This window comes from Podarcis pityusensis (genome assembly GCF_964106645.2).
Source record: "Podarcis pityusensis genome assembly, chromosome: 3".
Lineage (NCBI taxonomy): Eukaryota > Metazoa > Chordata > Lepidosauria > Squamata > Lacertidae > Podarcis > Podarcis pityusensis.
The window spans coordinates 121,014,078-121,028,595 of NC_138026.1; the positions used below are offsets into that span (position 1 = coordinate 121,014,078).

The window sequence follows — 14,518 nt, forward strand, 5'->3', positions numbered from 1 at the left end:
GGAAGGACAGATCCTGAAGCTGAGGCTCCAAGACTTTGGCCACCTCATGAGAAGAGAAGACTCCCTGGAAAAGACCCTGATGTTGGGAAAGATGGAGGGCACAAGGAGAAGGGGACGACAGAGGACGAGATGGTGGGACAGTGTTCTCGAAGCTACCAGCATGAGTTTGACCAAATTGCAGGAGGCAGTGGAAGACAGGAGTGCCTGGCATGCTCTGGTCCAGGGGGTCAGGAAGAGTCGGACACGACTAAACAACTAAACAACAACAACAACATCCCCCTGCTGGCCCAGGGAGAGAACTTCAGTACATAACAGGTTGCCTACCCCTGAACTAGTCCATGATATTATGCTTGCTTTTCATTGCTCCACCTTCCTGTCTTCCTTGCAAGCTATTTTGGGTCTTTGTTTTTAATCTGTCACCCTCTCACAGGGAGAGTGAGAGATAATAATAATAACAAAGGCTGGCGCAGGGACTGTGGCACAGGGCTGGCATTACATCTCGCTGGGAGCGTCTCTCATTAGCAGCCCTCAACTCCTCTCTCCTTTCCTCCCGTCTCCTGAGGTCTCTCTCTTCTCAAACCCCTCTGGGCAGCCGCCCCCTTGGATGGGCTTCAGTTCTCAGCTGCGGATCAACTCCAAGTGCCAAGAACACCCCCTGGGAGGTGGCACTGGCAGCCTGCCAGGTTTTGGCACCCGTTAAATCCTTGAGCAGCTGTCAAAGCGCCTGGCAAGGTTGCCCCGAGACAGACAGCGATGCCAGAAAGCTTTCAGGAGGGGCTGTAGCAGGGTGGAAGAGCCTGAGGCGGACTGGAGAGAGGAACGAGAAACAGGACAGCAAAATAGGGTTTCTAAAATTACGCATGGCATTGTGGAGAGAGGAACATTTTTCTTCCCCTCCCATAAGACTAGAATTTGTGGACACCCCGTGCTATATTAGAAGCAAAAAAACTTGTTTTGATGAATTGGAAGAGCCGCAAAAAGATTGAGCACATGGGTTGATAATATGGACAGATTAGCTACATACGAACGAATTGCACGTCAACGCAAATTAAGAATGGATAAATATGAAGACATCTGGAATTTAAGCGATAAGGCGGATAGTGGGGGGGGGGAGGAGAGAGAGGTGGGGAAATATTGTTAAAAGGGTGCAGTCATAGGTATATCAGTGTATTTAAATCTGAATTGTCAAATTGTGTTATTGTTGTTATTATGGTTTTTGTTGTAGTGTCTTTTGTGGTCGTTGTTTGTATTGAAAAAATGATTAAATAAATTAAAATAAAAAACAACAACACCACCCAGTGATTCAGGACAGAAGACAGAAAGGACTCCTTTACACAGTGGAACTCACTCCCACAGGAGACAGGGAGTTACCACCTTTTCAGATGGCATTATTATTATTATTATTATTATTATTATTTATACCCCATCCTTCCTGGCCAGAGTCGGGCTCAGGGTGGCTAACACCAATAAAATCAAAGTAAAAACATATTGGGGGGGGCGGGGAGGGAGAGAAAAAAGAAGAAAAAACATTTTAAAATACAGGTTAAAATGCAATTTAAAATGCAGCCTCATTTTAAAATAGCTGATAAATCAAGACCATAAGGGGAGGGAAACATAACGGTCGGACCGAGTCCAAACCAAAGGCCAGATGGAACAGATCTGTCTTGCAGACCCTGAGGAAAGATGTCAAGTCCCGCAGGGCCCTGGTCTCTTGTGACAGAGCGTTCCACCAAGTTGGGGCCAATGCTGAAAAGGCCCTGGCCCTAGCTGAAACCAATCTAACCACCTTGCGACTTGGGACCTCCAAAGTGTTGTCATTTGTGGACCTTAAGGTCCTCCGTGGGGCATACCAGGAGAGGCGGTCCCATAGGTACAAGGGTCCTAGGCCTCATAGGGCTTTAAAGGTCAAAACCAGCACCTTAAACCTGACCCTGGACTCCACCGGGAGCCAGTGCAGTTGGTAAAGCACTGGATGAATATGATCCCACAGCAAGGACCCTGTAAGGAGCCTCGCTGCATCATTCTGCACCAGCTGGAGTTTCTGGGTCAGCTTCAAGGGCAGCCCCACGTGGAGCAAGTTACAATAATCAAGCCTGGAGGTGACCATCGCATGGAAAGAGGATTAGACAAATTCATGGAGGAGGAGGGGGCTACCAATGCTTCTGAATACCAGTTACAGGAAACCACAAGAGGGGAGATTTGCTCTTGTGTTCGAATCCTGATTGCTAGTTTCACACAGGCAAGTGTTCAGCCACAATGAGAACAGGATGCTGGACTAGATGGGCCATTGGTTTGATCCAGCCGGCTCTGCTTATGGTCTTATGAGGGCACATTTAAATGGGAGAAAATTTGGGAGTGTCGAGTGCATTGCAAGACATTTTTGCATAACTATGTCAACTCCTGGTGGAAGCGGAAATCAATCCTCATCTAGCCAGTTTAAGAGACAGCGAGGCAAGGCAGGGTTCATCCAGCAGCAGACAGCGAGCCAGAGGGGAGAGCCAGGCTCTGCAGGACCACGGAGAGTTCCCAGGGAGGAGAGATGTTGCTTTGGAACTCCTGTTTGGCCAAGCAAGCCAACTGAAACTGCAGAAGCTGGGATTGAAAGGTTGAGAAAGGCTGGTGAAAGGGCGAGCAAAATGATCGAGGGGATGGAATGCTCCTTCTAGGAAGAAAGACTGCAGTGTTTGGGATTTTTTAGTTTAGAGAAAAGGTAAGTAATGCGGAATGTTGTAGATACTAGGAGAGGATATATTGATTTAATAGTATCCTTCCACACTCACGCTTTTGAGTCAGCAGCAGAGCGACATTCCTCAGTATATAGCAGGAAGCTAGGTGGTAGATTCATTTGAATCTCTTTACTTAAGCAATCCAACCTGACTTTGTTCAGATTGGGTTCTGTTCCTGATAAATCCCCTTTTATCCCTCCTAAAAAGAATACAGTGGTACCTCTGGATGCGAACAGGATCCGTTCCGGAGCCCCGTTCGCATTCTGAAGCAAACACAACCCGCATCTGCATGTCTGCGCGTGCACGGGTCGTGATTCACAGTTTCCACACATGCGTGTGACGTCATTTTTAGCATCTGCACATGCGCGAGTGGCGAAACCCGGAAGTAATGTGCTCTGTTACTTCCGGGTCGCTGCGGAGCGCAACCCAAAAATGCTTAACCTGAAGCTACTTCAACCCGAAGTATGACTGTAAAGACACAAGAAGTTTACTCACATTCAGTTCACAGCTGGATCCCTGAAAAATCCCCCTTAAAAATCTTTCTTCTCCGTTAGTCCCAGTTTTGGACCCAGAACAGAGCAAGCAGGTCTCTGTGTCTCCAGCTTCCAGCTCAGCCCTCTCACACAAACCACACCAGCTATTGTTCTAATGGCAACACAGAAAGTTGCCCACATCAGACCATTGGTCCATTTAACCCCGTATTGTCTGCAGTGGCTGGAAGTGGCCCTTCAGGATTATAAGCAGGAGACTTAGCCCAGTCGTATCTAGAGAGGCTACTGGGGATGCTCTACCAGGGAGCTACGGCCCCAAAGCAGAGTGGAGACAAATGTGCTGAGGAACAGGTGTTCTGCTTCTAACCTTTCCCGCGATGCCCACGTCCCGCACTTCGGCTGCAGACATTGTCAAGCAGTGCACAGTGACGCAGAATCTGCCTTTGGGGGACTTCAAAGCTTTAATTAAAACCAGGCTTTTGATCAAATTTCTTCCTCTGATTTCCCTAGAAATTGGGAGAATTCAGGGTTAATGAAAGCTGTTTCAAACATGCGTGAGCACAGAAGAAATTGGATTTTTCTCTCTCTCCCTTCCTCCTCAAGGTAGCATTGGCACAGAGTCAACGAGAAGCCCAAGAGAGGTGACCTTCCATGGCAAAAAAAATGGATCAGTCAATCCAAAACAGCTTTCCCCAGCTTGGTGCCCTCCAAATGTTTTGGACTACGAAAGATGCCCTCTTGAAGATACCACCACTGGAAGTTCTGGTAGCAGTGGCCCAGGAGAGGTGCTTCTCTGTGGTGGCCCCGAAGTGATGGAAGTCCCTCCCCGAAGAGGTGTGACTGGCACCCTCATCACATGGTTTCCATCAAATGTGGAAGATGCTCTTTACTGAGCATTCATCCTGATTTGCATATGTGGACATTAGACCATGGCTGGCCTCCCCTGAGCTTTTGTTCTTATTTGTCTGCAATGGGCTTTTACGGCTATGAAAATTCACCCTGAATGTCTTCCCATTTTTAATCCATCCATCCTACACCTTACATTATATTTTACCATCAATTTCCTCACTACAAAATCAATTTCCTCACTCCATTTTTCCAAAAAGGGGATTTGTTGCATGAGGGTGACACAGAGCTTTTAATAATACTCATACTCATACTCATACTCATAATACTACCCTGTCCATCTGACTGGGTTGCCCCAGCCACTCTGGGTGGCTTCCAACATATATAAAAACATAATTTAACATTAAAAAGCTTCCCTATACAGGGCTGCCTTCAGATTTCTTCTAAGGTCATCTCTTTGACATCTGGTGTATGATATATTCACCTTTTAACTTCTAGTTTTTATCCCTTACCTGTTTTAAATCTTATGTGCTCATTTAATCCATATGTTTTATCTTATGCTGGTCTGTGACCAAGATAAAGTTTGCTTGTTAGTTAGTTAGTTAGTTTGATTGATTGGTGGGATGGCTTGCCACAGAGTGGGTGCCACCACTGAGAAGCCACCGCTATCGATGGCTCCTAGTCACAGAAGAAGAAGAAGAAGAGTTTGGATTTGATATCCCACCTTTCACTCCCCTTCAGGAGTCTCAAAGCGGCTCACATTCTCCTTTCCCTTCCTCCCCCACAACAAACACTCTGTGAGGTGAGTGGGGCTGAGAGACTTCAAAGAAGTGTGACTGGCCCAAGGTCACCCAGCAGCTGCATGTGGAGGAGCAGAGACGCGAACCCGGTTCCCCAGATTAGGAGACTACCGCTCTTAACCACTACACCACACTGGCTCTGCTGTGCCTGCAAAGTTGAAGGCACCCATGTTTCTGAATCGAAGTTGCTGTAAACCACAGGAAGATAGAGGGCTCTTGTGCTCAGATCCTGCTTCCCGGCTTCCCATTGGGTAGGGTTACCAGACGTCCCCATTCCCTGGGGACAGTCCCCGGATTTGCGAATAAGTCCCTGGACAAATTCCATCCCTGGATTTCATCTAATGTCCCCGGGAAATGCAGCAGCGGCAGTCTCAGCAGCCCAGAGCAGTTGGCTCTGGCTGGCTTCAGGAGCTGCTTGGAAGTCCCCATGTGATGGTGGTACAGGGGCTCTCAGATGCAGCTTCCGGGCTGCCCCCACCTTCCCTGACCCCAGCAACTAAGCTGCGAAGGGAGGCTTCGCGCTGCCTATCTGACCTTGCGTGCAAGCAGGAGGGGGCAGGAAACTCTCAGTTAGGCAACGGGAAGCCTCGCTTCCCAGCTGAGGGATCCCTGCCCCCTCCTGCTTGCACGCAAGTAGGAATGGGATTGGGGTTGTTCTGATGGGAACGGAGGCATCGTGCAGCCTGAGAGATCCCTGCCCCCTCCTGTTTGCACGCAGGTAGGAATGGGATTGGGGCTGCTCCGATGGGAAGGGAGGCATTGCGCTGCCCAAGCCTCACCACTGCCGCTGCTCTCGGCCCTCCTTCTCCGCCTTCCATGCCTGACCCACTGCGCACCGCTTCCACCACCATCACCACCACTACCGAAGAACCAACAACTCAGGGGCTGCCCAGGCTTATGGAGAAAGGAGATAGAAGCCTCGGAGGAAGGGGAAACATGGCGGTTGAGGTCAAGGCGGCGACCGCCCCTCTGCCACCGCCATCGCTGCAGCATCAACGTCCTGAACTTGTTTTTGTTTTTGTTTGTTTTGTTTTGTTTTGTTTTGTTCATTTATTTATTTATTGTGTCCCCAGATTCATTGGAAAAAATCTGGTAACCTAACCTGGCTCCAAGACTTTGGCCACCTCATGAGAGGAGAAGACTCCCTGGAAAAAACCCTGATGTTGGGAAGGATGGAGGGCACAAGGAGAAGGGGATGACAGAGGACGAGATGGTGGGACAGTGTTCTCAAAGCTACCAGCATGAGTTTGACCAAACTGCGGGAGGCAGTGGAAGACAGGAGGGCCTGGCGCGCTCTGGTCCAGGGGGTCATGAAGAGTCGGACGCGACTTAACGACTAAACAACAACAACCTTACCATTGGGGCATCTGGTCAATTGCTGTGAGACCAAGACGCTGGACAAGGCGGACCATTAGCCTGATCAGGGCCGGATTTCCGTTTGATGAGGCCCTGAGCTCCTGAAGGGAATGGGGCCCTTTATATGTCCAGCTGTCCTTTGTCAGCAACAAATTGTTGCTGTTTTTTTGTGTTGAATATATGCTATATAGGGTAATTGATGGACCTAATTGGTATCTAAAGTCATTTGCACATAACAAAATATGTATTTTATCAAAGTAATTGATGTAGAAACGAGCAAACCAGTGATATTTTAGGGAGCAGGCTAACAGGTGGAGCCCATTACTTATATCATAGGAGCCAACACAACACAAAACACTGTTGCTGTATGTAGGTTTTATTTTATTTGTTTTTTTATCTTATATTTACAGGGACGCGGGTGGCGCTGTGGGTAAAACCTCAGCGCCTAGGACTTGCCGATCGCATGGTTGGCGGTTCGAATCCCCGCGGCGGGGTGAGCTCCCGTCTTTTGGTCCCAGCTCCTGCCCACCTAGCAGTTCAAAAGCACCCTTAAGTGCAAGTAGATAAATAGGTACCGCTTTATAGCGGGAAGGTAAACGGCGTTTCCGTGCACTGCGCTGGTGCAGGCTCGCCAGAGCAGCTTCGTCACGCTGGCCACGTGACCCGGAAGTGTCTGCGGACAGCGCTGGCCCTCGGCCTCTTAAGCGAGATGGGTGCGCAACCCCAGAGTCGGTCACAACTGGCCCGTACGGGCAGGGGTACCTTTACCTTTTATCGTATATTTTGGAAATGTACATCCAGTGTTTTTTTCCTTTAAATATTTTTGGGCCCCCCAAGAGAGTGGGGCCCTAAGCTATAGCTGGTTTAGCTTATACAGTGGTACCTTGGGTTACAGACAGTTCAGGTTACAGACGCTTCAGGTTACAGACTCCGCTAACCCAGAAATATTACCTCGGGTTAAGAACTTTGCTTCAGGATGAGAACAGAAATCATGCTCCGGCGGCGCGGCAGCAGCTGGAGGCCCCATTAGCTTAAAGTGGTGCTTCAGGTTAAGAACAGTTTCAGGTTAAGAATGGACCTCCAGAACGAATTAAGTTCTTAACGCGAGGTACCACTGTATGTAAATCTAGCACTGGGCCTAATCCAGCAGCCGCTTCTTATATTCTCACTTTAACTGCACTGGTTTGCAATTTAATTCCTCCCACAAAATTACTGGCAGTCTGGGGGCGCCGTGGATGCTATATTAATCTGTTCTGCAATCAGATGCATTTTTTATAATACCTGTATCAGTGTTTATTACTTGGGCTAAAGATAGATGATCACAATAAGTGACAAAACATGATTGTCCCACTGTGTATTATTATTATCCTCACCAAAGGTTCAAAATAGATCTTGGCAGCTGCAGAACTTGGAACGGCAAGCTGTGCGCTGCAGGGCGCCTGGGTGTTTGTGAGCTCAGATTTATATGCAAGTGCGAAAGAGAAGAGGCATCTGCTCCTCTTGCCTGCCCACACGTCCCGTCCCTGGCAGAGGCTCAACTATGGGGCAGGAGCGGAGCGATAAAGAAAGGCAATAAGAGAAACCTCCCACAAATACTTTCATGTTTTTGTCTCCAGGAGGCAAGAATTGGGACAAGATTGGAGGAGCTGTAAAGCAGAGGTTAGGTGGCCATCTGTCATGAATGGTCTAGCTGAGATTCCTGCATTGGAGGGGGTTGGACTAGATGCCTCCTGGGGTCCCTTCTGACCAGTGCCGGTTTTACATATAAGCTAAACAAGCTGTAGCTTAGGGCCCCACTCTCTTGAAGGTAAAAGACGCCTGCTTCTTGGGAGAAAAGCAATGACAAACCTAGACAGCATCTTAAAAAGCAGAGACATCACCTTGCCAACAAAGGTCCGTATAGTTCAAGCTATGGTTTTCCCAGTAGTGATGTATGGAAGTGAGAGCTGGACCATAAAGAAGGCTGATCGCCGAAGAATGGATGCTTTTGAATTCTGGTGCTCTCCTGCCTTCCTCCTTTAACCCACCACAGCAACCTTGCAGGGTAGGCCAGGCGGAGAGGCAGGACTAGCCCGAAAGTCATATCCACTGAGATTCATAACGGCTGAGTGGGCAGATTTGAACTCTGGTCTCCCAGGTCTGACACTCTAACCACTACACCGTACTGGCTCTCTCCTTAAAACTTCTTAAAAATATTAGCCCAAAGCCAGGATCAATACGGAAGTCTTTACAGAAGGTAAAGGGACCCCTGACCACTAGGTCCAGTCGCGAGCGACTCTGGGGTTGTGGCGCTCATCTTGCTTTACTGGCCGAAGGAGCTGGTGTTTGTCCACAGACAGCTTCCAGGTCATGTGGCCAGTATGACTAAGCCGCTTCTGGCAGACCAGAGCTGCGCACAATCTCTGCTGACAAGACACTCTGAGTTGCACCCCGGGGGGCATCACTTGTGCATGCTATTACAAGTGCACCCCCCCCCAACCTGGCCAGGCCGAATTGGCCCGCCACCCCCCCATCCACCCACTGAGGGGGGGGGCTGGGGCCTTCCTTGAAAATATGGGGGGGGCTGGTCACTTTCGGGAGGGCCCAGATGGTGCCCCTGTTGCTGACCTTCGTTCCAAGAAAACCAAACTTGGATAAGCATATACTGGTATCTCTGTGTCTTCAACTTCCAGGTCTGTTCACCCCCCCAAAAAAACTCTGGCTCTTGTTCTTCAACCTAGCAGGTAGACAAAGGTGTGTGTGGAGCCCCCATTAGTGTGTGGAGGTCCTCATCACTCCTGTGACCTGGTTCATTCTTTTGAGATGTTGATGAGGACACTTAAGTGGCCAGGGAAGGTCTTTATCTTATAAAGCAACTCGTCTGACTAGTTCACAATAGAATCCTCTTTTAGAGTCTCTCCCTCGCTGGGTACAGGACCCCAAGGATTGGTCCCAGAGCATCATCCAGACCAGGGGTCTGCAACCTTTAAGACAAAAAGAGCCACTTGGACCCGTTTCCGAAGAAAAAAAAACCGGGAGCCGCAAAACTCATCATTATAAAAATAACTTTTTTGTCACTTTTTTATTATTTCTTTGACCCCTCAGAATTACTCCTCCTCATAGAAATAAACGTTAAATTAACAAGTTACCTTTTTGTGTGTGTGTGTTCTTCACTCCCCTTCAAAACAGTACATGCCCCTTACAATGTAGCGGGCGGGTGGGCGGGAAGGTGACGTCGGGACGGTGCGTGACTAATGCACACACCGCCCCCATGCGACATCACAGCCAGTACAGCGCCTGCCACAGTGGGGAGTGTCGGGGCGCACAATGCGCCTCCTCTCCTTGCTAGTATCCACCCCGGAGCCGCGACAAAGGTGTAAAAGAGCCACATGCGGCTCTGGAGCCGCGGGTTGCTGACCCCTGATCCAGACCGGCCACCGAAACTCACAACACTACATAACAAATATCTCTCAGTGGTGTACAGAAAACTAAAGCAAACAACTTGTGCGACAGCAAACATTGCACAACTACTCTGATATAAAAATGCACAGATGGCAGAGGACAAGATGGTTGGACAGTGTTCTCGAAGCTACCAGCATGAGTTTGACAAAATTGCAAGAGGCAGTGGAAGACAGGAGGGCCTGGCGTGCTCTGGTCCAGGGGGTCACGGAGAGTCGGACACGACTAAATGACTAAACAACAACAACATCGACAACATAAAATGCTTCATTGATACAAAGGTCAGTAATCCGTATAAAAGAAGTGTCAGTTCCTTCTCCTCCAGGGGTTGGTCTAAATGACCCTTGGGATTCCTCCCAACTCTACAATTCCTTCTGACACACCTTCCCCTTCTATCCATCCACCTGGGCTCTCACCCAGCGCCCAAGCAAAACCACAAATCACCCGCAGACTTCTCACAAAGATGAAGGTTCCTTGAACCTGTGGATGTCGCCTTGGTCTCTCTGTGAATCTTTCACACAGAAAGAGACCCAGGAAGTCAAGCCAATGCATTGATCACCAACATGACTCTCCCCTCAGTTTCAGAGTCCACTGCCCTGGCCTCCAGCAGCCACCAGGTCCACCCTCTTCGCCTTACCTGCCATTGTTGGATTCAGGATGGACTCCTGCTGTTGCTTTGTTGGGAGAGATCTCGCCCTGCTCTGCTTCAGAGACCTTCTGGGAAGCCAAATCCTGGAAAGCTCAGCTGGCAAAGCTGGCAGAAGGCGGCAGCTTGCTCTGTTTCAACAAGTTGCTCAGAAAACCTGGACTGCTTTCTCTCTTCAACTCGCTCCTCAAGTCCGCCAGGCTCCTCTGGGGACTTGTTTGTGGACTGTAGCACCCATCTGCCACTGATCTAGCTGGGCACACCCGTCTCCCATCTGCTTTGCCCTGGAGGACCAGGGCAAAATGCCACCTGGTTCAGTGGCAGGCCAGACCCGTGTCCTGCACTGCTGAGGGGTCAAACGCTTCTCCTTTGGCACTACGGAGAACCAGAAGAACAGGGTGCCACGTGCAAAAGTCTGGGCTGCAGAGGTGGGAGGCCTCTTGGGCCCACGGCAGTGTGCATGCCACCGTGCCCAGCTGGGAGGAGGCTGGTGGACGGAGTTCCTTTGTCAAGCCACGTTCCTCCCTAGACTCCCGACACCCACCTGCTTCCTCGCGGGCTGCCCACTGCTGTTTCCATGGACACGGGTAGCAGCAGCTGTCAGTGCCAGCAGGGTCTCGGCGACGCGAGGAACCCAGTCATCCGAGCAGTGAATCCACGGCGGAAGGCCATCTCCCGCAGGCTTGGATTCTGCTCCACAAGGGGAGAGAGGGGTTCAACAGGAGCAGGCCATGTCCCCTGCTTCGTCTGCCGGCAATGGAGAAAAGAGAGGCACGCAAACGCACGCACCAGGAGTAAACTTTGGGGAAAGGTGCTGGTGAGTCAGCTCCGATTCCTCCAGGCCGGCTGCCTCCCTTGCTCAGAGAAAAAAATGGAAGAGGCAGGCAGAGCATCCAAGATATCGAATGCAGGTTTATTCTTAGAACAAGGGGACGTCGAAGACATGCTGTCAGCCAACGCTCTCCAGCTGTCCCCGTGGGTGGCTTGACGTTGGAGGTATTTGGAAGCAGAAGAAGGAGAGATAGAGAGGTGGCGTTTTGGACTCGGGCTCCTCTGTTTTAGGGAAAGGCCATAGCTCAGTGGTAGAGCATCTGCTTGGCACGCAGAAGGTACTCTTGCCTGAGAACCTGGAGGGCTGCTGCCAGTCCGGGTTGACAGTACTAAGCTAAAGGGACTAGTGGTCAGTTTAAGCTGCTGTCAGTGTTTCTGAAGTTTTCTTCCTCGTCTCTCTAGCAATTGTGACCCAGCACAGGGAAATTCAAAGAACAACAACAACAATTTATTATTTTTACCCCACCCATCTGGGCGGCTTCCAACAAAATATTAAAATACCGTAATATATCAAACATTAAAAGCTTCCCTAAACAGGGCTGCCTTCAGATGTCTTCTAAAAGTCTGGTAGTTGTTGTTCTCTTTGACACCTGGTAGGAGGGTGTTCCACAGGGCGGGTGCCACCACCAAGAAGGCCCTCTGCCTGGTTCCCTGTAACTTGGCTTCTCACAGCGAGGGAACCACCAGAAGGCCCTCTGTGCTGGACCTCAGTGTCCGGGCAGAACGATGGGGGTGGAGATGCTCCTTCAGGTATACTGGACCGAGGCCGTTTAGGGCTTGAAAGGTCAGCACCAACACTTTGAATTGTGCTCGGAGCCAATGTAGGTCTTTCAGAACTGGTGTTATGTGGTCTCGGCAGCCACTCCCAGTCACTAGTCTAGCTTCTGCATTCTGGATTAGTTGTAATTTCCGGGTCACCTTCAAAGGTAACCCCACGTAGAGTGCATGGCAGTAGTCTAAGCGGGAGATAACCAGAGCATGCACCAATCTGGCGAGACATTCTGCGGGCAGGAAGGGTCTCATCCTGCGTACCAGATGGAGCTGGTGGACAGCCGCCCTGGACACAGAATTGACCTGCGCCTCCATGGACAGTTGTGAGTCCAAAATGACTCCCAGGCTGTGCACCTGGTCCTTCGGGGACACAGTTATCCCATTCAGGACCAGGGAGTCCCCCACACCCACTCCCCTCCTGTCTCCCCCAAACAGTACTTCTGTCTTGTCAGGATTCAACCTCAATTCCAGAGTTGGAAGGGACCTCCAAGGGACATCCAGTCCAACCCCCTGCAATGCAGCTGAAGAATCCTGGAAGCAGTGGCGAAGCTGCATGTTCCGACACCGGGGGAAGAGAGCAGACTGGGGTGTGGCTGGCGTGCATCCCGGGGGGGGGCATGGTGCCAGCGTGGTGGGGTGTGTGTGCGGCGCATGTCTGGGGGTGGCCATGATGGTACCCCCCTCCCCAATGGTGCCAGGGGCAGTGCGCTCCCCGCCTCCCCACGTTCCTCCGCTAGTGCCTTGAAGATAGCAACAAACCTCTGCTTAAAAACCTCCAAGAAAGGAGTACACCATCTTTTAAGGGAGTTTGTTCCACTGTCAAAATGCTTTGACCATCAGAAAGTTCTTCCAAATGTTTATTCAGAACCTTCCTTCTTGTAAATCAAATCCATTGGTTCAGGTCCTCCTCCCTGGAGCAGCAGAAAGCAAGCTTGCTCACTCTTCTGTGGGCCAGCACTTCAGATATTTGAAGATGGCTCTCATATCTCCTTTCAGTCTCCTCTTTTCCAGGCTAAACATACCCAATTCCTTCAACCATTCCTCATAAGGTTTGGTTTACAATCCAAGATGGTCCTGGTCATCTTGGTTCCCCTCCTCTGCACACCTTCCAGCTTGTCAACATCCTTCTTAAATGGTGGCACCCAGAACTGGACAAAGGACTCCAGGTGTGGTCTGACTAAGGAAGAATAGAGCGGTACTATGACTTCCCTTGATCTAGACACTATATTTCTGTTGATGAAGCCTAGAATAGCATTCACTTTTTTCCATGCAGCATCACACTGTTGACTCATGTGAAACTTGAAGTCCTCTAAGGCCCCTAGATACATATTGATTCATTTCTCATTTAAGGGTGAGCCCATCTCATATGCACTTTCCAAAGCAATATGAAAACTGAAACACAGAACCATCCATAGAAATTCACACTTCTCTGAATTGTGCAATGCATTTTCCACTTAAGTAGTGTTCACCAGTTTGGTATACAGTGGACGCTTGGGTTGTGAACGTGATCTGTGTGGGATGCATGTTAACAACCCACAGTGTTCACAACCCGCATCTGTGCATGCGCGGGTTGCGATTTGGTTATTCTGTGCATGCACAAAGCGCAATTTAGCACTTCTGCGCATGTGCGACTGCCAAAACCCGGAAGTAACTCATTCTGGTGCTTCCGGGTTTTGGCGGTTCACAACCCAAAAAAATGCAGCCTGAAGTGGCTTTAACCCGAGCTATGACTGTATTTGTTATGAATATTGGACTAGGGACTGGGAGACCAGGACTTAAATTCCCACCCAGCCATGAAGCTCACTGGGTGACCCTGGGCCAGTCACTACATTTCAGCCTAGCCTACCTCACAGGGTTGGTGCCAGGATGAAATGAAGACGGGGAGAACTGTGTGCCCCACCTTGAGCAACTTGGCAGTTCGGACCCCTTGAAGGTACACCAAGAAGCTGCAGACTCTGCTCCCCTACAGTCTGTTGACAATTGGAGGCCTTGGCACCAGGTGATTCACCCCCTTAGTAATCCTCATGTATGTTACTTTAGCAATGGTTCCACCTTTTCCGGGCACCACCATATAGGGAGGATATTGACAAGCTGGAAGGTGTGCAAAGGAGGGGGACCAAGATGACCAAGGTCCTGGAAATGAAGCCGTATGAAGAATGGTTGAAGGAGCTGAGTAGGTTTAGCCTGGAGAAGAGGAGACTGAGAGGAGATATGATATTCACCCTCAAATATCTTATGGGTTGTCATGTGGAAGATGGAGCAAGCTAGTTTTCTCCTGCTCTGGAGAGTAGGGCCCAAACCAATGGATTCAAATCCCACGAATGGAGATTCCAACTGAACATTAGGAAGATCTTTTTGAAGGAAAGATTGGTTTGACCGTGGAATGGACTCCCTCAGAAGGTGGTGGACTCTTCTTCAGTGGAGAATTTTAAGCAGAGATTGGCTGGCCACCTGTCAGAGATTCTTTGGCTGGGCTAGTTGACCCTCATGGTCCCTTCCAACTCTATAATTCTAGGATTCTTTGGTGATAACTGTAATTTTGCTCCATTTTGACCTGGAAGGGGATGTGTCTAGCATTGCTCCCCCCTCTCACCAACTGCTCCCCTGAACCTC

General features: G+C 49.8%; 1 protein-coding gene across 2 annotated transcripts in view; it reads right to left on the reverse strand.

The window, feature by feature from the left end:
• EFR3B (EFR3 homolog B) overlaps positions 1 to 11,204 on the reverse strand; it is a 129,738-nt gene extending 118,534 nt beyond the window's left edge. Inside the window, exon 1 of one of the 2 annotated variants that reach the window (XM_081000912.1) lies at positions 10,848 to 11,204. Coding sequence is in view for 1 of the 2 variants with exons in the window: in XM_081000910.1 (XP_080857036.1) it covers positions 10,295 to 10,301 (7 nt within the window). In the remaining variant the exon portion in view is untranslated. Of the gene's footprint in view, positions 1 to 10,294 lie in introns of both variants that reach the window. The other variant, XM_081000910.1, reaches the window with a different exon arrangement.
• Between the last annotated feature and the right edge of the window lie 3,314 nt (positions 11,205 to 14,518).